The sequence below is a fragment of the Macrobrachium nipponense genome, chromosome 5, assembly GCF_015104395.2.
Source record: "Macrobrachium nipponense isolate FS-2020 chromosome 5, ASM1510439v2, whole genome shotgun sequence".
Lineage (NCBI taxonomy): Eukaryota > Metazoa > Arthropoda > Malacostraca > Decapoda > Palaemonidae > Macrobrachium > Macrobrachium nipponense.
Window position 1 is genome coordinate 28,671,321 of NC_061107.1, and position 25,705 is coordinate 28,697,025.

At 40.6% G+C, this 25,705-nt stretch overlaps 1 protein-coding gene across 5 annotated transcripts in view; it reads right to left on the reverse strand.

The window, feature by feature from the left end:
* LOC135215260 (aspartyl/asparaginyl beta-hydroxylase-like) overlaps positions 1 to 25,705 on the reverse strand; it is a 176,088-nt gene that overhangs the window by 80,524 nt on the left and 69,859 nt on the right. For 3 of the 5 annotated variants that reach the window (XM_064249793.1, XM_064249792.1, XM_064249791.1), the window contains 2 exons: positions 20,355 to 21,665; positions 4,413 to 5,336 (listed from right to left, as the gene is read on the reverse strand). In XM_064249793.1, the coding sequence (XP_064105863.1) occupies positions 4,413 to 5,336; positions 20,355 to 21,665 (2,235 nt within the window). The remainder of the gene's footprint in view (positions 1 to 4,412; positions 5,337 to 20,354; positions 21,666 to 25,705) is intronic. The other 2 variants (XM_064249794.1, XM_064249795.1) reach the window with 2 other exon arrangements.

The following is a 25,705-nucleotide window of genomic DNA, read 5'->3' on the forward strand; positions in this document are numbered from 1 at the left end:
TCCCAAAACCATTACTTTTATCTGGAAGCAAATCATAACACAAACACATGAATAAATGAAAGTTTATAAATAAAAACAGAAAGAAAAAATTACAAATGATTGGATACGGACCAGTGACCAAATATTAAACAAATATATACCCACCACACAAATTTACTGAACTGTCCAAACACAAACACTGAGCACCCAAGAGCAGTCCAGCAACTACTGGGACTCATCTTCGTGAGCAACCCAACATATGAAATAAAATGAAAAGGAAATCCAATTTTTCAAAAGTAATATAGTATATATGAAATTTTATGGCAATAACGTTGTGATAGAATGAAGCCATATTTTGCCTAATGCAATAAACTTTCGGCTGAAGCAAGCATTTTTCAGGGTCCAATAATTAAGGAAAAGAAATACTTGAAGAATCTTTGCCTAGAGACTGTCAATACTTTCAGACTTTCAACTAAAACACACAAGAATTCAGATCATTCTTAGAAATAGGTTTGAAAGCATAAATGAAGAGGTACAACATATATGACAAATTAAAAACCTTGCACAATTACAGTTTACCACCTTCTAATGGAAAAAAAAAAAAAAAAAAAAAAAAAAAAAAAAAAACTTTGTTTCTAGAATTGCAAATGTCAGTCAACTCAAAAACCCAATTACGTACTATTAAATCACATTTCAATAATAATCAAAGATATGTTGTAACATCATTTACACTTACCATCAACTAATACCTAGCTTAACCATGATACAACTCGAAATGTATTTCTTGCCCATAACATAATCACAGTCTGAACAAAACCAACAATTCTCCAGGAATGGGTTCTCCTGAAGATTACCAATTGTCATGCAAAAGATCATCAACAAATCTTTACTTCTTCCAAAGCATGCATCTAAGTAACAAATAACTCTTCCATTGCTGCTGAAAAACTTGAAATATCAACTTCAATGATGAAGAGGGAGAATATACTTATTCACATAGTCATTTACATGGCAGCTAAATTCCTCATTGATTAAAATTTTGTCATTTCTCATCTCAGGTTAGCTTTAATTAAAAAATGTCCAATGTAAAAAATTTTGGGCTACAATATTTCAAAACAAGTCTTTTCAATAAATGAACACAACACAGTAGTAGAGAGACATCATCAAAACATGGGGTACACTTAAATGTCAGAAGTACAGCAGCAAGTCTGAATAGTATATAACCATTTCATGTAAATGAAATTATTACAATTTGTTACCACATTTTCAAAACCTACAAGCCTTTGAGTGTGATTTCCCCATGAAGAATTGCTCTTAGCTAAAATTTAAGGTAATGTCTAGACCACTGCAGTTGGTAATTATTCCTGATTAGACTTCAAAACTAAAATAATAAATATACTGCATAGTTAGTAAATGAAACAAAAAAGGACATTGTAAAATGATAACTTTCAATTAATGAAAACTAGGACATTAATCAAATTATCTCATGCTACAATCCCAATTTATGATTCACTGAACATACTTTACACTTTACAGTAGTACTGTACTCAAGTGACTCTGGATGTTGATGACACTGTAATACTTTGAAGAAAAAAAAAAAAAAAAAGTTTCCTTCATGGCAAAGAAATAACAACTAATGCTGCTAAAAATATTGGTATCGTTCATGAGGTTTCCTATATCTACAAAGATGATAGTATCTTATACTTCAACTTTTCTGTTAAACCAATTGTCTGGCCATCAAACATTGCATAAGACACACATTGCATAAACCACACAAGGAAAACAATACCACCAACAAAAAGATGATACCTCCCCTCCAAACAAGCTCTTCTATGAGGACATTTAAGCATAACCATTACCAAGAGAAGGAGAAGGCTGCACAAGACATTTTATAATGTTATGTAATACCCAAGACATACTAACTATCTCTCATGATTAATTACAATAAAACATCACAACTAATAATAATAACAATCCAGCTCTGACTGAATAGGCACTTAGAATGACTAATGTTTTACATCAATTCAAAAGCCATATGGATGAAAGCTAACCCCAAATCTTTCACTGAAATAACCAAGTGATCTCATATGTGAATCTCAAACCACTTACACCACTTCAAGTCCATGGGAGAAAAGAGTTCCTAAGATTCAAAATAATCAATTCTGAAAAGGACTATAGCTGCCTTAACCCTTAAACACCTATTGGACGTATTAAACGCTGACGAAAATTGTCTGTTGGGTGCTTAATTGATGTATGAAACGTCGACGCAAAAATTTTTTTTTTTAATTTGCGGAAAAATAGTTATAGGCCTACTTGGCGAAAACTTTTGAATCACGCACCTTGAGGGATGCTGGGAGTTCACGGATCAAGCTGTTGTTTTGTTTACAAGCGTTACCCAGGCATGCATGCGCGAATTTCTTTATTTTCACACTAAAAAGCATAAGCGACAAATCTCAGAAATTATTTTGTCACTTTAACATAATTTTTGCACCATTTTATATTAGCTGTTACAGAGTTTTATATATGAAAATGTGCACAATTTCATGTAGAATACAACAAAAACCAGCCCATGGTTGTAGCTTTTATCAGCTTTGAAATATTTTCATATAAATAACGAGAAGTGCCAAAATTTCAACCTTTGGTCAACTTTGACTCGAAGAAATGGTAAAAAAAAACGTAATTGTAAGCTAAAACTAACATTCTAGTAATATTCAATCATTTACCTTTATTTTGTAACAAAGTGGAAGTCTCTAGCAAAATATTTTGATTTATAGTGAATTTTTGAAAAAAAACTTTTTCCTTACATCCGTGCGGTAACTTCCGAAAAAATCATAAATTTTTTCGTCATATTGTTGTAATGTTTGCACCATTTTATATTAGCCGTTACATAATTTTTTATATATGAAAGTGTGCGCAATTTCATGTAGAATACAACAATAAACAACCCATGGTTGTAGCTTTTATCAGATTTGAAATATTTTCATATAAATAACAATAAATAGAAAAAATTTGACCTTCGGTCAACTTTAACCTGACCGAAATGGTCGAAAACTGCAATTGTGAGCTACAACACTTACAGTCTAGTAATATTCAATCTATTACCTTAACTTTGCAACAAACGGGAAGTCTCTAGCACAATATTTTGATTTTTGGTGAATTTTTGAAAAAAACTTTTTTTTTACGTCATCGCGTTACGAATTCATGCATCATATTGTGATAATATTTTCTCTGTGTTGCTTTGATCTTTTTACAATTTTTTATATACCAAAATCATTGCCATTTAGTGTACAATACAATGAAAAAATAATTAACTCATTAGCTTTAACTGTTTTATTCACAGCGCGACTTGTATACAATTATATATGAAATTTTTTTTTCGCGCTGTCATATATTCCAATATCTATATATGATAATGATACTTTCATCATTTCTGATGGTTGCATACTAAACTTCAGGCAATGAAAAAAAGGAGCCAAAAATGAACTCTTAATCTTGAAAACTAAGCGTGCTGTGATTTTTTGAAAAAAAAAAAAAAAAAAATTTCTGCTTCGGCGCTCACTCCCGAATGCCGCCGGCATACAGGAGACATTTTCGGAAATACCAGCTCGGCGTTTAAGGGTTAATTACCTGAAAGCACTTTGAACTGAGAGAAAACCATCTTTCCCAATTTGTTTTCAAACTCATCTCCCTCCTAATCATACACTGATGCCTGGAAAATATAACTGACTAGCAGAATAGCCAGTGCTCCAGCCTACCAAGTAAAATTTAAGGCCTAAACCCAGCCCCTCAGCCAATCAGTCCACAGTGGCCTTTAAATTAAGCAGAAATAACATGTAAATAAGCACTTGTTTTCCTGTACATGGTCATTACTTTCCTCAAGAAAATAGTGTGACATATACACATAAATTTCTTTTGCTGACGTTATTCCCAGGTTAAACTGAATTCAGTCTTAAGGGGTATTTGCGGCTTAATATATGAGTATAAAAAAACCAATGTGTAAATAAAAGTCACATGTGTATAAGTGACAAAGCTATCAAAATTATCCAAGTGCTACAAACTTAGAAATCACCTATCATGGTGGAAAAGATGGACTAATTTCAGTTCTATGTATTGAACCTGAATGTGACAGGAATATGTAGAGTCAAAATCACGTCACTCTCAATATAACCAAATAGATAAATCTACTGTCTACTTCTGTATTGAACCCAAAATGCATAGGTATGAATCCTGGCAGGGCAGATGCACTTAGTAGTGCGGGTGTCAGTTATTCCTCAGGTAATTTGAATTAGAAATGAAGTGGTTTTTGCGGTTTAATATTTATAAACATAAAGCTTCTCTCTATATATACACACACACACACATACATATACCAACTACCAAATCAGGTACTTCTCATACCACCCACAGATCAAAACTTTGTATGAATTTGCACTAACCTTAGATATAACTTTTTCTGCAGCATCTAATTCTTCACGAATTTCATAATCTACGTTGCTGGTTATATCTGCTTTTCCATACATACTTTTGGCATCTGCAGTCCCTTCAATAGGTGTTTCACTATCTCCCTGTAGAGGTTGAATGTAGATGGGATCAGGGATAACTTCTTCTACAGGTACTGGCTCCCCCCCTTCTTTCTTCTCATCCACTTCAGGGGAGGAGACAGTATCAGTTTCAGTGACAGGGGGAATTGGGATATTCTCCTCTTCCACAGCAGCTGCTTCTTCATGAGGAACTATCTGCTCCTCAATATTGTCCAAAACATCTTCGGGAACATCACTGTCGACAGGGAATGCACGCTCCTTCTCTTCCTGCACAGGGATGGGGTGCTCTTCATTAATAGATTGTGAAGCTCCATGCGAAATTTCAATGGGAACCTCTGCTTTTGCTGAAGGTTCTCCAGCTTCTGTTTCCTCAGAAACAGCATTGCCTTCAGCTACTGGTTCCAAGGCTTCAGCAGAAGGAATGGCCACAGCCTCTACTACTGGCTCAGGCTCAGGCTCAGCCTCTAATACTGGCTCAGACTCAGGCTCAGCCTCTAATACTGGCTCAGGCTCAGGCTCAGCCTCTAATACTGGCTCAGACTCAGGCTCAGCCTCTAATACTGGCTCAGGCTCAGGCTCAGCCTCTAATACTGGCTCAGACTCAGGCTCAGCCTCTAATACTGGCTCAGGCACAGCCACTACTATTGGCTCAGGCACAGCCTCATCTACTAACTCAGGCATGGCCACTACCACTGGCTCAGCTGTCTCAACTGGAGCCTCTACAACAGGCGCAGAAGCAGCCTCTAATTCTGCCTCTACAGAAGGAACATCCACATCTATTTGTGTCTCAGGTTCAGCAGGTTCAGGAGTGTTCTGAGACTAGAGGAAAGCAAATTGCAAAGAAAAACTAATAAACATGCAGAATAGGAAAAGTAATAATATTAAGCAGTAAATCAATAGCAGCTTAAAAAGTGCAATTAACTCTAAAGTAAAGTTTACATTTTAAAGCATTTACCTATGCAGGTTATGTTTAAAGTACAAAATAATTACTCAAATGCATTCAGTATTGCTCTATAGATTGGATTGGACTGTAGAATTTAGGCCAAAGGCCAAGCGCTGGGACCTATGAGGGCATTCAGCGCAAAAAAGGAAATGGACACTAAGAAAGTCTGAAAGGAGTAACAGGAGGAAACCTTGCAGTTGCACTATGAAACAATTGTTAGAGGGTGGAAAGTGAGACAGAAGAAAGAGAATATGAAGTTACAGAAAAAAGAATGAAAGAGGTTGCAGCTAGAGGTCTAGAGGACTCTGCAAAGAACCTTAAGCAATGCCTACAGTGCACTGTGTGAGTTGCACTGAAGGCACTCCCCCCCCCCCCACCCCCCCCCCCACCCCCGAAAAGTACAGCTCTATGATGTTTAAAAAGAATTTAAATATAAAAATGTTGTAAGGTCAAAAAAGAAGAATTAAGATATTTTTTATGAAACTGCAACAATTATGGTGTTGGAACTTCATTTCAAAACTCACAAGACGACAAAGGAAGTCATTACTACTGAATACTGACAACAGAATTAACATAACAAATAGAGAGAGAGAGAGAGAGAGAGAGAGTGAGAGAGAGAGAGAGAGAGAGAGAGACGAGAGAGAGAGAGAGAGAGAGAGAGATGGGGGGGGAGATAAAAAAGTGCCCAAATGCAAAGTTCAGAAAAGAAAACTGCAAAATCAAACACTTAGGTAGAGGAGTGTATCAACTGACTAATGGAAAATTTTACTACAGCTAATCTATTCTACAATAAAAATTATTAAAATCAACTTCAACAGTATGAAATTAAACCTGATACTTATGCAATTTGTGAGCAGCAACCAAACCATTCAAAACCAAACAGCAGAGTGGCAGGCACATTTTGTTAGTGTGGCACACAAAGCAGGCTGGTTAGTGCAAAAAATAAATAAATAAATAAATAAAAAACAGAAAATGAAATATATACGAAAAAGAACTTGCTAACAAAATCAAAAGCCAAGTACAATAACTCCATTTAAGAGAATTTTAAGTTTCCCATTTAGACAGGCATATCTTTAATAGAAAAAAAAATATATTTATCTGTAAGCCCATGAACAGTAGATTGACAGCTTAGGGTAAAATTAAGTAGAAGAAAACAGTATTATAAAAAAATTATTTAAAACTGAATTACAGTAATAAAATATTTGTTATTGTACATGGTTAAACACAAGAGTAAAAAAGCTCTAGAAAATTAAAACACACACATAAGACATATTTTTTTTTTAAGTGGCAAAGGATCACATACCTATACGTAATACGCACATGCCCGTATCAATCTTAATTTAAAATTATACACAAATCCCCCAACCTTATTTTTAGACAAGTCAACCCTTCATTCCTTACTATGATTATAACCTATTCACGCTAAGGTTCAGTGCACATACAGGCCCACCAAGGTAGCTATGCATACAACTGTAGAATTAAGAATAACAGTAGTCTCTGGCCTTAACCCTCTACTGTATCTTCCATAGTTTTCTTATGACAATAGCTTTTTCTTTGGATTAACTGTAATTTTTTATGTAACTGTCTAGAATTTATGGGGATATATAACAGTAATGATAAACTTTTCTTTTTAACCATCAGTTCTTCAATGGGTGGAATAAATATAATGCAACATAATTTCTTGAGCCCCAGGAACTTTGGACAACAAATTCTCAGCTCCTCTACACAGGAGGCAATAGTCATCAGTAACAGAGAAAATACCATACTGCATGTGATCAGTGCCAGAGAGATAGCAATTGGCTATAATTCTATATTTTAAAAAATGGAATTCTATGTATGCATTCTGCACATGTTGAGATGTCTTTTACATAATCCTAGCAAACCAGGTTCAGGAACCAAAAATTGGTAGGAGGGCATATTTTTTCTTTATTTTCCTTTTTCATGATTATAATACTTCAGTTTTAACTTATAATTTCTCTTTATCTCTAATATACACAGAATATCACATTTATGCTCTGATTATAATTTGCTTCCATTTATAAAAGCTGAAGAGAATTTTCAGAAGCTTTACTAATAAGCAAAATAGGAAGTCTAGACAGTATTATGATCTAATCATGACAGGAACAGCATCAGCTGCTGTATCTGCAGTTTCATTTCCTTTAATGCCTAGATAAACAGATATTCATTAAAGTTCAACAATTATGCTTGATTCCAAAAATGTACTGAAAAATTATTTGCCTCATCAGAATAAACAAGTTTTCATGACAATAATACCCACGTGTTTCAATATGACCTCTAAAATCAAGGTAAACTCAAATTTTTGAGATTGTCTACTTTTAATCAGTAGATACAATTGCACATTGTTCTGTTGGTAAACATGAGATCAAGTTCGCTATTGGAAATAAAACGATACAGAAGTTATGTTAATGAGTGGAAATTAGAATCTTTGATACTCAGTCAAGTGTATATTGAAGTGTGAAATTGGAATTAATTTGTTTATTGCATATTTTTGAAATGCCCTGGACTGTAAGCCTAAATTTTTGTACAATACGTACATGGATAAATATCCAAAGATAATCCATTAAAGAAGGAAGGATGTTTATATATCTAAATTTATAAAACACTGTACTGTACCTAATCTCAACTTAGTACCCATGAAATAACCTGAAATACCAAACTTCAGTAAAACTGCAACTTAATAAAGTAAAATAAAGTTTTTCATATAAACACATTGAAAATTAGACACGAAGTGATAGGTTGCACATTTGCTGACCTCATTCTTTTAAGGAAGACTTGTTACATGGCCAGAACAAGGGGGTTGGGAGCAAGACACTTCATTTTGACTGCTACATGGAAAATCCACCAATCATAATCAACCAGAATCACTAAGCAAAGGAGATAAATTATTCTCAGCGATGACACAATTACTTGTGAACAGAAACGATCTGGGGCCAAGTGTGCACATGAAATTGAAGCAATGATTTGCATCATGAATATTTCATGAAACAGAGATTACAATTATGAAGAACAGGAAGGTGAAATATATATCCTTATATCAAGAGGTAATGCACGACCTATTCTGGTCAGTGGTACCACAAGTAAACACCTACATGGAGGAAGTCAAAAGGGCCCTGATTTTCTAGTCACTCTTTTACAATGCTTCCTCCTAAGATAACTCTGAATTGGCTTGAAAATTACCATGCTGGAGCTAATGTGAGATTGCATCCTTGACAAGAGCCCCCTCTGTTAATTTGTAAAATAAAAATATGCTCAAAATCTCTCTCATAAGCCTTCAGCCCAGGTGTATAAGTCTACTGCCAGACAGCAAACAGATTGATTCTGTGTCTTTGTGGGCTTTCAGGTAAGAGAGGGTCAGGGTATTGTCTGCCATCATTCTCAGGATTCTTCCTTGCATGGAGGAAATTAAGCCGTAAAGTTTCAACCTCTAAAAAGTACAAGATATTCTTTGTCAGAATCTTACTATGTACATATTACCTCTTGGTCAAGCAACGATGAATCTTCAACCTTAATTTGAATCTAGAAGAGATGGACCTCCAACCTTAATTTGAATCTAGAAGAGATGGACCTCCAACCTTAATTTGAATCTAGAAGAGATTGGTCCCCAATCTTGATTTGAGTCTAGCAGAGATGAACCCCAGCCTTGATTTGAGTCTGAAAAGAGACGATTCTGGGGCATTCAGGACAAGAGGATACCGCAGCCATTTCAGAGTAACTTTCAGATGACTTTCACCTACCATATTCATGTCAGTTTTACTTGCAGATACCAAATATGGCAACAGCTTTGTGAAACAAGCTTATCTTGAGAAGCCAGAACTCCTAAAAGGAACCGCCACAGCATGGCTGAATAACTCTTAGGTTACAGAAATTTCTGAATAACTGACATCAATCTTAAAAGTCAGTCTTGAAAAGGGTACATCAAGTCTCTATCTGTCATTTCCATGCATAATTTCATCAACCAAGTGGAAACTTCAAGACAGAGTTTTACCTCATTTATTTGTAAGCTAATGAGATGATTCTCATTAGTACAAAGGCAATTTTTCTCTCTTAAAGATTCTGCTGGTGCTGCAATTACCAGCCAGTTATCCAGACAAAAGAACAGAACACAAAACTGATCTACTCTTTCCTTGCAGATGAAGCAAAAACATTTCCTGTACTGACTGGTAAATAAGCAAGTGGAAAATAAGCGTCCATCATATCCTGATGGCCTGTCTCACAGATGCCTTCATCTCCATTCTCTAAAGAGTTTGATATAAAAACTTGTTTAAGGGGAAGAGGTTGACAATTTGATGCCAGTCACAAACTGCCCAACTTTGTCTGGAAGACATGACTGTGGGAAGAGTTTGGGAAGATGGAAAAACTCATCTTCTAGTTGGAAACATTCACTTTCAACTTCCTGTGGTAGATACAGACAAATTTTCATTTTTTTTTATACATGTGCATTTGCATATCTTTGTCTTTCCATTGAGATTTATTTTAACTAGTCAACCTTAAAGTTTGCCCAGTCTAGAGGTTTTATTAATGTACATTTAGCTCATCTTGTGAGGGTAAAAAAAAAAAAAAAAGAAATCAATAACCAATCAGAGAACAGAGAATGAAATAATGCCCAACAAAATGAACTATCGCTTACCTGATGAGACAAAAAGAGCAAGGAAAGGCATTTAACCAGAATAATGCTAAAGGTGGTTGGTTGGCCAAGATATCAACCAAAAAATATTATAAAGATTAACAGAGAGGAAAGGCCAAATTATAGACAGCAACAAACGAGTTATTGACAAAATACTACAAAGCAAAAATATCACAGTAATGAAAACTATTAGTCAGGAATTCATCACGCAAATTAAGACAAATTATGATTGATGGGTTTGTTATGAAACAGCATTACATTATTCTCAAATCAGGTTAATTCATGGATTTTAAAAAATAATTCTGAAATTAACTGAAACAGCTCTCGACCTATGCTAAATACCTGAATTCATCACAGGTGTTCACTCTCACATAAACAATTAAGTTTCCAACTAAAGATTCACTAATATCTTCAAAAACAATACCCATAATTTCCTTCCCATGCTGATCCCATACAGTCTTGACAGCAGTCTACAGCATTCTTCCTAGGTTTGAAAGTATAAGAAACTAAACATATTAAGTAGTATTATGTGATCCTATGCCACTTTAGTTGATAACATGTAGCACACGCTAGGTTTCAGCAGGAACTTACAGGAAGATAAAGAAACACATATTCAAAGGTATAAATAAAAAAAAAAGCTCATAATGAAAACCCACACAAAAAACCAGATCATCACTCAATTCGAAAGGAAGGAAGACGACAACACAAAAATTAAAAAACCATCCCAAAAGACCAATTTCTTACCTATGAACCACTGAATCATGATAAGGCAGCTGCAAATCTTAAATTTGTGCATGCATTCGAAATGGGTTAATAAGCATATTATTTATTTCCATAAGCATACTCCATGGGTTAATAAGAATAAGATTTACTTGCATAAATGTATATATTACACCTTGTGACAAGAATAATAATTATTCCAAGTCTGAGAAAAAATTACCTATTCAATTGTCAATAATAATTGTCACTTATAAAAAGTGTTACCAATGAAGTTGAATGCAGTCATGTCCTTACTTCAACATCAGAAGGTAGATATTTTTCTAAGTCTATCATCATCTAAGTTTGCGTAGGCAAAAAAACTCATTGTGAATAAAATAAAAATTAGTTTAATTACTAAAACACTAAATTCCTAATTTAAAACTGTTAACATGAGGCAATGCCTTCTTCCAATAGGTGCTGGTACTACCTCAAAGAAGTGTAAGACATATGTTTAGTTTATGAATAACTTTTCCGTTAACTAAGCAGTCTACAGTATATGGAAAAGTTATATTACTATTCAAGTTGTCAATACTATTATATACCCTATTACCATGATAATGATGATGATTAAAAAATCACAAATTCTCGGTAATTTGTATTTTTCCTAGCTATACTTCCTCAAACTACTTTTAATAGGAGAATCCTGGGATGTCAATCTCGGTACTGACCAGAAAAATCCAGTTTTCTCTTCCACACCAAGCCACCGAGGTGGCAGGATACATGCCATGAAGGTCAATCGCCATGTGACCCAAGACCCAGGTCGTCAGTGCTTTCCACCTCCTAAGGCTCTTGCCCTAAGGTACCTGAGGAAGGTTGGGAGGGACTGAAACCTTAAGTAGTTTGAGGTAAATATAGCTAGAAAAAATACAAATTACCAAGAATTTGTGATTTGTTCCGATGCTGTTAACTTACCTCAAACTACTTTTAATAGGAGACTTGTCCATTTGGAGGTGGGGAGTAGCTAAGGGAGGCATGACCCCCAAGAGAGTAGTCCGTGGTCATAAAGCTCCACCCACGAAAATTCCTCCCAGAAAATTCTACCCACAAAAATTCCTCCCAGAAAATTCTACCCACAAAAATTCCACCCACAAAAATTCCACTCTACGAAAATTTTATCTAATAAAATTTTCTCTTCCTCAACCTCTTTCCTCCTTTCTGTTTTTCCTCCTCTTTCTGTTTAATTAAGTAAAACAACCATCATAGTTAAACAACCATCATCATTAAACCACCACCATCTTTACATAATGGTACTAATTACTTTAAAGAACCATATTCATTAAACCAACCACTATCTTTACAGAAGTGCATTTGAAATTTTGTTTACTTAATTTAAATAGTTGTCTTCTTTAAGGTTTTCCTTGGTGAGACCTTCATAAAATAACTGGAGCCATTTCTTGTTTTGTATACTTATTAAAGCCTATTTTATGTTTTGAATATTTACAATGGCCTTAAATTTATTACAAGTGAAAAAAAAAAAAATTGTGACGAGGAAAACTAAGTATACAAGAAACACAGAGATAACCCAGTAAAAACAAAAACATATTGGTGATGCGAACTATTTTATAAAGGCTGCAAGACTCGTATTTACACACCTTGTAATTGTAATGAGCCTACATTGCTGTGTAGTTCAAGGTAAGCATACTCATGCCGCTTCACAAGCAGCTATTGAAGCACGAGTTGCTGTGAATGCAATGCATGATACAGTTTATGGAGGATGTGGATCATCGACCACAGATGTAATTGAAGGTGCCACTCAACCACTAGACGAGAATGGAAAATCACAGCTACAAAATGTGTACTACTGCCTTTCCTGTAATATTCAAAACTGGAGACGAACTACTTAAGGGATTCCTGCTCCTCCAACATCTTGCACAGGATATGAAATTCCAGATTCTTATAAATATCTTCCTGATGGATCACTTTTCTTAGCGTATGATAGTGGTATAGAGGACTCGGACCTTATTTCAATATTTGCAACGGAAGCAGGGGTTGGGTGATCTATCAGCAAATGACATATGGTCCTGTGATGGAATGTTTAAAGCTTCTCCTAATCTCTGGACCAAGGTATTCACGATCCATTTCGTTGTTAAAGGAAGGTGTTTCCCTCGAGTTTCAATAGTGCTCTAAGAGCGTCACTAACAAGTATCCATCTAAATTTGTGGGCACGTTGTTGCTCTTCACTCCAAAAAGAGGAGGCTCTTACCCAAACTAAAATGATTCATTTAAGACGTGAAGACGCAGCTAAAGAGAGAAAAAAAAATACAAGTCTGTAAATGAAAGACATACATCTTGTAGAAAATTATGAACCATCACGCATTATCAAATTTTTAAAAGGTATAGCATATAATCTGCATGAATACAATTCTATGTATGTTTTTGTTTATATTATCATCTGATATAGGTTGAATTAAGAAATGATTTTAACTAATTAAAATGCATTAAAATGTTTATAATTTTGTGTTTTTATATTTTCACCTGATTCAAAGATATTTTTTTTTTTTACATTAGTATCTGTTTCTATTTCCCATTTATAAAATAAATCTTTTTTGGGTTGAAATTTTGTGGGTGGAATTTTCTGGGAGAAATTTTTATGGGTGGAATTTACATGGCACCAAGTAGTCTACGGGAGCAAACGTTGAAGTCCCTGCCCTGCTCGTTAGAAATGCGTGGGGCTGGGAAGGGGCCCTGTCTACACCGCTGGCTGGTATGGGAGAGGGGATACCGGATACACACATATTAATAAGGTAAGGGTTTGTTCCGTCTAATCTAATTCGTACACACTCAGTCTTACCTGAAGGTTTGGAGGATCCAATATATCTTGCAGATAAACCCAGGGAGAAAGGTAAGGTAGGGGGGAAGGGGATACACATTCATACAGCCACTTACACCCTCTGGAGTCCCCATGCCAGGTGAGGGTTCAGATCTATTGCTGGGGAGCCACCACCGGCCCAATCGCGAACAAGTCGAGGAATTTTCGGGAGATATCCTGTAGATAGTGAGCCGTGAATGTGGACTATCTGTTCCAAACTCCGGCCCTCAGGACCTGGTTGACTGCCAGGTTCTTTGAAAAGCCTCGGGAAGTGCCAATGACCCTGATCTTGTGGGGTCTGGTGCTCTTGGGGGGGGAGGCTTGCCCAATCCTCTGTAGGGCCTCATGATTGTCTCCTTAGCCAGAAAGAGATGGTGTTCCTCGAGACCGCCTTCTTCTCCCAGCAGTGGACACAAAAAGGTTTCTAATACCTGGCCTGAACTTGGCTGTCCCGCTGAGGTACTTCCTTACTGCCCGGACCAGACTTAAGAGAAGATGCTGTGGGTCCCTTGATCTCGCTATGGCTGGAATCGAGAATTCCTCTAACCTGGCATCTGGGACTGCGGGATTCTGGGTCTTAGCCACGAAGGAGGGCGCATATCGAAAGGTGAGATCCTTCCATCCTTTCAAGTGGAAGACCTTGTTAGCCAATCCATGCAGTTCTTCTACACTCTTGGAGGATGCCATTGCCACAAGAAAGATGCCCTTCAGGGTCAACTCCCTATCTAGAATGTCCTTAAGGGGTTCAAAAGGAGGTCTCTTCAAGGAATCCAGTATCCTAGCCACGTCCCACTGAGGAGCTCGCAAGTCATTCAGGAGACATGCTTGCTCAAAACTCTTGATCAACATTAAGAGGTGCCTGGAGTTCCCTATGTACAAGCCCTTCAGGAGGAAGACTTGGCCTAGGGTGGCCCTGGCCCCCTTCATAGCTGTGACCAAGAGGCCGTTATCGAGTCTCAAGTGTACAAGGAAGTCCGCAATCTGGGGAATCCTGGCTTACAGGGGCTTCAGGTCTCTCTCCCTGCACCAGTGGCCGAAGGCAGCCCATTTAGCTTGATAAACAGCCGTCGAAGACTTCCTTAGGTACCCCAACATCTGGGAGGCTGCTCCCTGAGAGAAGCCTTCCCTACTCAGCAGCCACTCGATAGTCTCCACCCATGAAGGGATAGAGCCTGGAGATCTTTGTGGTATCTCTCGAAGTGTGGCCGCCTTAGAAGGTCTGGTCTGAGAGGTAGTTTCCAGGGGCCTTGTACTGCTAAGTCCTGGGGGTCCAAGAACCATTCCCTGTCTGGCCACATGGGAGCTACCAGAGTCAGCTGAGCACCCTTAGACTTCCTTAGCCGGTTTAGAACCTGCCTGATCACTCCGAAGGGCGGGAACGCGTATGCGTCCATCCCATCCCATACCATCTCATGGGTGTTGGAATGCGTCCTCCATTGCTGCTGCTGGGTCGGGCACCAGGAAGCAGAACACTGGGAGTTTAAAGGCGTTTAGCCTCGTAGTGAAAAGGTTCAGGGGAGGGGGAGCCCCACTTTTAGATCAGCTCTCTCACTACTTCGGGGTGCAGAGACCACCCTGACCCTATCACCAGTCCGTCTGCTTAGACCGTCAGCGATCGAATTTCTCTTTCCTGGAATGAACCTTTCTGTCAGGGTCATGCCAATGCCTGTGGCCCACTCCAGGATTTCCTCTGTGAGATCACACAGGTAACGAGACTTAAGCCCACCCTGCTTCCCGACGTAGGCTACCACCCTGCTTCCCGACGTAAGCTACCACCGTGGCGTTGTCACACATTAGAGCCATCACCCAGTTCCTGATCTTTTGTTCAAACCCCAACAGGGCCCTCTGGATCGCTAGTAATTCCAGCCTGTTTATATGTAGAGATTTCTCCTGCTCCCTCCCAACACCTCTCGTCTCCGACTGCAGATGGGCACTCCACTCTCCTTCAATGCGTCAGTAAACAGGAGCATCTTCGGGGGGAGATCTGACCGGGGTAACCCACGGAGAGTGTTCGTCCAGTCGGTCCACCACTGGAGGGCTTCCCTAATGGCCTGAGAGGGTAGGACACAACTCAGCAATGGGTCTACCTAGGGTGACCAGTCCTCCTTCAGGTTCCATTGAATAGATCTCAGTTTTAGCCTTCCTTGGGGAACTAGCTTCTCCAAGGAGACTAGATGGCCCAGGAGCCTCTGCTAATCCCTCACTGGACGAGGGGAGTTCTGAAGGAATGGCAGGGCTATCCGCTGTAAGTTGTCCAGCCTGTCCACTGTGGGGAAGGCCCTGGCTACCTTTGTCTGGATCCATCCCCAGGTACACCATCCTGGTGGTAGGGACCAAATGTGATTTTTCCCAGTTCAAGATGATGTCTAGTTCCAAGCAAAAGGCCAGGAGTTTGTCCTTCTGCTTCTACAAGATTTCCCTTGAGGAGGAAAGCAGCAACCAGTCATCCAGGTACCACAGGAGATGGATTCCCCGCTTGTGTGCCCAACTTGACACAAGGGAGAACACCCTGGTGAACACCTGCAGTGCTGTGGAAAGGCCAAAACAAGAGGGTCCTGAACTGGTATGTCTTGTCTTCCCACCTGATCCGTAAGTATTTCCTACTGGATGGGTGCACTGGGATCCGAAAATACACATCCTTGAGGTCCAGGACAACATAAAGTCCCCTTCCCTCGAGGCCACCAGGACCAACCTCGGAGTCTCCATCTTGAAGGGCGTTTTCAGGACAAACGTATTGAGGACAGATGTCTATGGCTGGTCTCCAGCCTCCTGAAGACTTTTCCACCAGGAAGAGGCGGCTGAAGAACCCGGGGGAGTTTTCCCCCATCTGTTGGAGGGCTCCCTTCTCCAGCAATGACCAGGGGGTCCTGGGGCTGGGGTGTGCTGACCTCTAGTTCCCATCAGGGTAGACTTCACATCCCGGAAGGGTATCTGGTAGCCATCCCTGAGGACTTGGATTGTCCAGGTGTCGGCGGCTCCGTAACCCTCCCAGTTCCACCAATGATTCGAGAGGCAACCCACCTGTGGCGGAAGAGGCGGCCAAAGGTCTGTGCCTACATGATAGGGATTGGGGCATTCCTCAGGACCTTGGCTTCCTTGTCCAGAAGCCTTCTGAGAAGTCTGGTCAGAACTGTGTCCCTCCTCCAGAGGACCCAGTTGGCCCACTGGGTTATTGACTGTGTCGTGAGGTAATTAATTGTCTTCGCCCTGGACAGGACCAGTTCCTTAAATTGGGCCAACTTGGCCTCGTCCTGTAAATTGTGCTCGATGGCGAACCTGGCCACTGCATTGGCCCATAGGTTGAGCCAGAAAGCTGCGTGGACGGCAGCCCAAGCCGTGGTATCCATTCCCATGGCCTCCTGCTGCATGGAGGAGACCAACCCAGCTAAGTGTCTCTCCTCCGAAAGGTCTGGGGTGAGAGAGGTGATAGTACACTTAACGGACTTGGGGGCAGAAGAGAACCCCTCGGGAGTATAAAACCTCCTCTGTTTGGCCTTAGCCACTGGGAGGAGCTTAAGAGACCCGTGGCACTGCAGTGAGTTCTTCGGACCCGCTATCACTTCGTCTACTTGGGCAAGGGCCTGAGCTGTGCTCCCCGCCGGGGGAAGGCTCAAGGAAGGCTTGGTCTCCTTCGGGCCTCCCATAAGGAAGTCCACCGAGGAGGACATCTTGGTAACGGGGGAAGGGGATCAGGTCCGCCGGGCAGTTCTTAGTTCTAATCAGGGCCAGGACCCACCTATAGGTCGAGCCTTTGTCGGTAGCGTCTTGCCCTTCCAAGGTGCTCTGGAGTCCTCCAAGAGCCAAGAGGGAGCCGACGCAGGCGGCTGGGTGTAAGCCGGAGAAGGAGGGCGGCTCCATCCGGGGGCCACCGGTGGCAACAGGAGCTCTGTTAGGAGTGGGGTCTTGGGTCTACCCAGTGGGGCCATTGTGGGATTCCCACTGGCCACGGCCTGCACCACGATCCGCTGGGCAGATGGAGGAGAAGGTCACCAAGCAATGGGGCCTGCCCGGGACGAGTGGCCAGCATGGGAAACGCCGGTACAGAGGCAGGCACCACCAGGACCATAGGCATGGGGAGGAGGAGGCTGAACTCGCTCGACTCCTAGCATGGCACCCCCTCTTCACTCTCCTCCTACGGGAGGTCTCATTTGAGGACGAAGAGTCCAAGGAAGAATATTCCTCGGAGGAAGGAAGCCTCCTCTTGGTGTTCTTCCTACTCCTACTGCTCCCCGCCCGGGGGGAGGCCGCTAGGGCCTGAAGCCTAACCTGGGCTGGAGCTACTTCCACCGGTGGCGCCCCACCTTGGGGAAGCAGCCCGGTCTGCCGATCAGTTACGTCCAAGGGAAGGTGCAGGGTCATTCCCCAGCACTGGAACTTGTCATCTCTTAGTGGGGATCTGAATGGGGTGCGAGGGGTGCTGCTCCAAGACCTGGTCTGGCACTCTGAAGAACTAGTCAGCTCCTGCTACTTCCGAGGAAAGCCATGCGCATCCGGAGAGGTGAACAGGGGCCCCAATGAGGCGGAGGACAACCTGGAGGCCACCCCGACCGGGGTGAGCTGCGCTAGCTAGGCGAAGCAATGAGGACAGCATCTCGGCTGACGGAGTGCCCTGAAGGTGGGAGCGGTCCCACACTGCCTTCAGGATCTCGTCGTCTCTGGGCAGAACAAACACCTGTAAAGGCAGACACAGACTCTTTGGGCTCTGCAATGGGCAGAGACCTGGAAACAGACTCACCTTGGTTCCTGCACTGAGCACGGACAGGGGAAGACTTCAGGAGGGAAGCTGGTGGTGATGGCCTGGCTGACAAGGGTTCCGCCGAACGTGACTTCTTCGAAGGGGACTTGTATTTCTTTGATTTCTTCCTCTTGGTGGAAACCATCACCCACTAAAAGGGGGACCAAATCACGCTCTTGCTGCACATGGACTCATGCGAGCATGGCCTGCCACGACACTTGGAGCACAAAGAGTGGGGGTCAACAGCTAACGAGGAGAAGCACTGACACGTGCGAATGGGTCAGTAACCAGGAAAGCACCGACAACCTGGGACTTGGGTCGCATGGCCATTGAACCTCGGGGCATGTATCCTGCTGCCTCAGTGGCTTGGTGTGTAATGGATAACATAATTTTTCTTGTTTGTACCGGGATTGACATCTGAGGATTCTCCTATTAAAAGTAGTTTGAGGTAAGTATACGGTGTCAGAACAAACCTTTATGTCGAGCTACCATTTCCAAAACCTGCTTATACTTATGATGGAAAATATCACCTACTACTTACAGTGGGAAGACTTCCCTAAATAAAGTAAATAATTAAGTAAATTGCAAATGAAACTGTTATTCACCAACTCACTAGTATATTCTTAAGGAAAGACCAATGGAAGAAGTATGCAAGCTGTAAGAAAGTTTGTACGTATAACCTCATTTAGTAATGGCAATGCCTTTCTGTCCTGGTTGTGCAATCATCACTCATTTTCACCTGCTCGTTAATTTTAGGTTCCTTGAATGTACAGTCCTTTCCTAAAATGTGTGTCAGTACTTTAGCACATCTGTATGCATTAAGGTGTAGCACCATGTATCTGACCCATACATACAAAATGCTCAGTGATTACTATAATTTTCTTTCAAGGGAAATTGACGTACCTAGACATTTAAAGACCACAAATGATGGCTATTTATAATTACAATAATAGGCCTGAGTGAAAAATATAATTTTTAAAAAACTTTTTTGCTAACAACACCTGACACTAATCATCCTCATTGTTACCTGAATAAACTTGCTATACATTTACAATGATCTTACTTCAGAAAACATTTGAAATTACACACCTCAATGGGAATTACAAACATTTTGCAATTTTCCTAATAATAGTTTTAATATCAGAGAATGCTATGTTTTACCATAAAGAAAATAAGAAGAAATTATTAGATCCTAATAAAAGCAGGAACTGTTGATTTGGAAAAAAGTGGTTGAAAATGATCCTCCAAAATAGTATCTCCATATCAAAAGACTATTGCACAAAACGTTTTAATACCTGTTAATTTCTATGTTGTTGCATTCTTAAAGCAGATGATGTCACATTCTAGTCTTGCTATCAGCAAAGACAACCCAAGTCATAATCTAAAACAGTTACACCTCTATGTTAATGTCTAAGCAACTACTGTACTGAAAGAACCCTGATCATTTACAAATTTAAGGAGTACAGATGTATTAACCTACTTGCTATTGTTATACCTTAATTACAGATGTATTAACCTACTTGTTATTGTTATACCTTCAATATGTAAATTAATGTAATTGGTTAATCATTGTTCACAGCCAAGCAAACGAGCAGATTAGATATTTAGTAAACAAGCCAAATAAGAAGGGAGCAAAATTCAACTTTATTATCTACTGACTGCCAGTCATTATGAAAATATAAACCAATTTAAAATCAAATTGACAAAACAAATGGATGAACTTCAAGTAACAATACAGCACCCACCCTCTTGAAAATAATCTAATTCTAATGCCTACTTTCATTATTTCAAATCTGACTACTTTACATCACAAATGGGTATATTCAAAGTTGATATTCATTAATTAGACATACATAAAATCTCTAAAATGTCTCATGCAATGCATAGAAAATTCTATGGAATCCATTCTTCACAAACTCTAGAAAAGAATCTCAATGTATACTCACGTCTCCAATACGATTTTTTACATCTTCAAGTATAATCTGAATGTGATTCAGAGTGTCAAGGATGCCTTCTGTGTGTCCCTCTTCCATTGCTTTCAGCACCCCAGATAAATGAGGAGCCACATGGTTAACCATAGAGTTTTCAGGGTCAAGGCGCAGCACCTCCTCTGCTAAAGATTCAACTCGTAGGTAAGCTTGTGCCAAATCCTCTGCTCCACCTTCCCTGCCATATTGAGACCAGTCTTCATCATCATCTTCTTCTGGGGGTGGTAAAACTATTTTTGGTTCATCTATCTCCTCATCGTCCTTATCTTCATCATCTTCTGGGTCCTCCTCCTCTTCAATTTCTTCTTTGACTTCTAAGGGAGCTTGAACCTCCTCTACTGTTTCAGATATTACTGGCTCTTCTGCCACCTCCTCAACTTGAACAGGTTCTTCTTCAACTGGGACAGCTGGTGATTCCTCTACAGGAGCTGCTACTTCTGGTACACCAGCTGGTTCTTCTACTTCTTCAACAACTGGCTCTTCTACTTCAGCAACTGGTTCTTCTACTTCAACAACTGGTTCTTCTAATTCAGCAACTGGTTCATCTACTTCCTCCACAGGAGCTGGCTCTTCCACTTCTACAACATCAGCTGGAGCTTCCACTACCTCTTCTGTAGCAGCTGGTTCTTCTACTAATGCTTCTGCAACAGCTGGCTCTTCTACTACCTCTTCCTCAGCAGCTGGTTTTTCTTCTGTGACAACTGGTTCTTCAATTTCTTCCACAGCAACAGCTGGCTCTTCCAATTCCTCAATAGCATGTACTTCTGCTTCAACAGCAACTGGTTCTTCCACTTCTACTGGCGGCAGCTCTTCTACCTCCTCAATAGCTGCTGGTTCTTCCACTTCCTCTGGAACAGCCTGCTCTTCTACATCCTCTACAGCTGCTGGCTCTTCCACTTCTTCTACAGCAGCTGGGGATTCCACTTCCTCTGAAACAGTCTCTTCAACAGGTGCAGGTTCTTCAGCTTCTTCTACAGGAGCTGGTTCTTCAATCTCTACAGGAGCAGCTTCCTCTTCTGTTTCAACTTCCTCAACAGCTTCACTATCTTCTAGGGGAGCAACTGCTTCCTCAACTACCTCCTCAACAATTTCCACTGGAATGTCTTCTACAACCTCAACCACTTCCTCTTCAACAGGTTCCTCTTCCTTTTCTACCACTCTGATATATTCTTCTAGAGGCGGTGTTGCTTCCAGGGGTTCAAAGTCATCTTCTATTTCAGGTTCTGACACAGATGGGGGCTCTGGACCTGGCTCTTCAACATGTAAGCTCTGAAAATTAAGTCATACAGTACCAAAGATTACAAATTGTAGCAGTCCTTGTATAAAAACTGTGATAAATCTTAATAACTGTTCTTTAAAGTGTTAAGATATTTGTTTAAATCTAATTTTCAGTATATGTAAAACAATTAATAACACAAAACCTGGGGTTAATAAAAATGTCTTTATTCTGGTTATTAAGTTATGACAGTACAGTGGAAACTATCTGAAAATTTTAAATACAAAAAAAAATCATGCGTAGACATCATGAAATATCACAAAAATATCATATCTTGAAATACCACAAAAATATTGCACACTCCCAGAATTTTATTTCATTATTTCAAATAGCAGTGAATAAGATAAGGGAACTGCCCAATAGCACCTTAAAGTCTTATAAAATATAAGGGACAAAATTGACAAGTGACAATTCTGACAGTTAATGCAGCTTGAAAAATATACTGTAGATATTGGAATGGATACTGGAGGTATAATTCAGGTTTATGCCACTACAAATGCCTAACAAACATATTTTTATAGTAAAATGAAGCTTTATAAATATACTTACCAAGTAATTACTACTTAGCTAACAATTATGCTCGCATGGCATCGTAAATACAAAAATTTACGAACAAGTGACTGTTGCAATGTGGGAGTGACAGGCCCCGCCCACTGCAACAGGGAGCTAGTGAGCGATTGAAGCCAATGATGTCATTCTTGTCTATTGCTGTAAAGTCCATGAAAAACAGAGGGGAGGAGGGCAGGCTCTGATTTAGTAATTACTTGGTAAGTATATTTGTAAAATTTAATTTTATTATAAAAATATAATTTTTATATAAGTAACTTACAAAGTAATTACTTAGCTGAATCCCACATTGCAAGGGGGTTAGGATAAATGGACTAGACTAATTAAATGCATTACAAAGTGTTATTGCTGAACTAGATGAATGGCTAACACTAAGTGTTCAACGCTGCTTAGCTGATAAGAGCGCTACAGCAGGAGATGCTGCCTCCGGTGGTGCTCATCTGATCCAGTAGTGGCACGGCCATGGGCAAGGAGTTGCCTCTACATCAGTCAAACTCTTGTAAAGGTGAGCTGCCTGATCACTGACAAGACGTTATACAAAGGATATATGCCCTTGTCCTGGCCACAGTGCCAAAACAATAAGATCAGAGAACTACCTGTCAGCAACCAACAAATGATAAAATAAAACTAACCTACCAATGAATTGGTGGGTCCTCCAAGTACTCCCAGTCTCCCCAAAACTCGACATTCTTACACACAAGGAGGAGAGATAGAGGACAGATTTCTCTCCTATGCTTCGGCACCCAAAACCATGCTAGCCACCGACAACGGACCAAGGGTACTGCAATTTTCAAACACTGCTGCTATTTCTTTCAAATAATGTTACACCTCCAATAAGTTGATTCAAGGATTGCAGAAAGTGACAAGTTATGCTTGAAGGTGAAAGAGGTAGCAATTGCTTTGACTTTGAGGACTGGGAACGAGTTCTCCTGTATCCAGGAATAAGCTTTGGATATCAGGTCTCTTGATGAAGAGCAATAGGGAGTTTGAAGCGGATGAAAGGGTTTCTTGACAGAACACCAGAGGTTGCTCGAAGGTCCCCTGATCTTCTCCGTTCTATCAAGGTAGCATCTCAATGCTCTGCCCAGGCAAAAGACTCTTTCTTACTTGTCCGGGCCAAGGATATCCATCAACTTCTTTATGTGACAAGAGCGAAGCCATGGTGACTACGTCACCTTGGGAGAATCCGACTCTTCTGTCTATAGTGTGTAACTTGCTCTGGCGTTTAGCTGTGGCCAAGGCTACTAGGAATAGCATTTTATGCATAAGGTTCATGAGGGAGGCAGACTTGATGTGCTCGAAGGGAGGGCCTGCAAACCACTGTGCTCGAAGGGAGGGCCTGCAAACCACTTAAGTTCCAAGTTCCAAGAAACCACTGCCGACTTCTTCTGTTCGGATGTGTCAAAAGACTTCAGGAGATCATGAAGATCTTGGTTAGTTGAAAGATTCAGATTATGATCCTTAAAAACAGAGGAAAGCATGGTCCGGTAACCTTTATTCGTGGATGATTAAAGTTTCTTAGAAGTCCTTAAGTAGAGGAGAAAATCCGCAATCTGGGCTACAGATGTCTTAGAAGACCATATGTGATGTCTGAGGCACTATCTACAGAAGATTGCCCTCTTTGACTAGTAGACGTTGCAAGTAGACAGGCATCTGCACTTTGCAATAGCCTGTGCACCTGCTCTTGAAAATCCCTTTGCTCTGACTAGTTACCTGACAGTCTGAAGCCTGTCAGAGTGAGCATGGATAACACCTGGTGGTATCTCTAGAAAAGCGGTTGTCTGAGTAGCCACAGTCTTTGGGGGAACAGTCGCAGGAAGTATACCAGAAGAAGCCGAAGGTCTGAGAACCATTCCTTCGTGGGCCAGAACGGAGCCACGAGAGTCATTGACACATTGCTTCAAGATGTGAACTTTTTCAGAACTTCCCTGAGAGCTGAAGAGAGGGAAGGTGTAGAGATCCAGGCCCAACCAGTCAATCAGTAGGGCATCTGTTGCCCGCAGCAGAGGATCCGGGGCTGGGGAGCAAAAGAGGAAAGCAGTTGGTCCTTGAGGTTGCAAATAAATCTATGAGGGGTCTGCCCCAAAATCTCCACAGGTTGGTGCAAATCCTGTCGTCCAGAGTCCATTCAGTAAGATGGCCTTGTCTCCTACAACTCAGCTCGTCCACCAGGACATTTAATTTCCCCTGAATGAAACGGTTGGCGAGTGTCTGTTGATTCTGATGAGCCCAAAGCAGCAGCACTTTTGCCATTTGATAGAGGGAAAACGAGTGTGTGCCCCCTGTTTCCTGATATAAAACAGGGCAGTGTTGACTGCATGTACAGCCACCGTCTTTTTGCACACATGAGGAGAAATGATGTAATCCTAGATGAATGGCCTTCAATGCCTTGACATTGATGTGAAGCTTTGTTTTTTTCTGAAGACGATGTCTCAGATACCTCCAGAGTTCCTAGGAGGGTTCCCAAGCCTAGATCCAAGGTGTCCAAGTAAAATTCTAGATCGGAATTGGGAGGAAGAAGGGATCTCCCCTTGAAAAATCTCTCTGGGAGCCACCACTTGAGATTGGACTTTATCTACTGTGTGATGGTAAAGACTGTCGAGTCTGGTTGAGTCTTCCTGTCCCAGTTGGCTTTGATGAAGAATTGGAGATTTCTTGTGTGTATCCTGCCAAGAGGAATGAAGGTTTCGACTGAAGAAGGCGTTCCTAAAAGGCTCATCCACTGCAGGGCTGAGCACGACGAGAGAGAGAGAGTAGTTTTTGATTCTCTTGGGGGACAGCAAAACCTGAGAAGTCTGAGAGTTGAGAATCATCCCCAAAAAAAGAAACTTCTGAGATGGAACCAACTGGAGCTCATGAATATTTAGAAGGATTCCCAATTCTTGGGAGAGATGAAGCGTTGTCTGAAGGTCCTTCGTGCACTGTTCCTTCGATGGAGAGGGAAAAAGAAAGTCGTCCAAATAAAGGCTGATGTTGAGACCTACTAGGTGAAGCCATTTGGCAAGAGGAGAGAGAACTTGAGAGAACACTTGAGGGGCCATGGAGAGGCCAAAGCAGAGGGACCAAAATTGAAAGACCTTTCTTTGGAAGATGAACCTGAGGTACTTCCTGGACATTGGATGAACAGAGCTGTGAAAATACGTGTTTTGCTCATCAAGAGTGATCATCCAATTGCCCGGATGAATGGAGATCATGACTGCTGACTGGCTCATTTCTATCTTGAACTTGGTCTTTTCTAAGAAGCGATTGAGGGCGCTTACTTTCAGTACCAGTCTCCAGCCCCGATGTCTTGGGAACTACAAACAGGCGATTGTAAAAACCCTGAGAGTGGATGTATACTACTACTTCTATGGTGTTCTTCAGGGAGAATACTTCCTTTGAAAGGGTTACATGCCTTTCTGAGCCTCTCGAGTATGACATCAATGTGAAAGGAGAGGAGACTAAAGGAGGGGTCTCCAAAAACAAT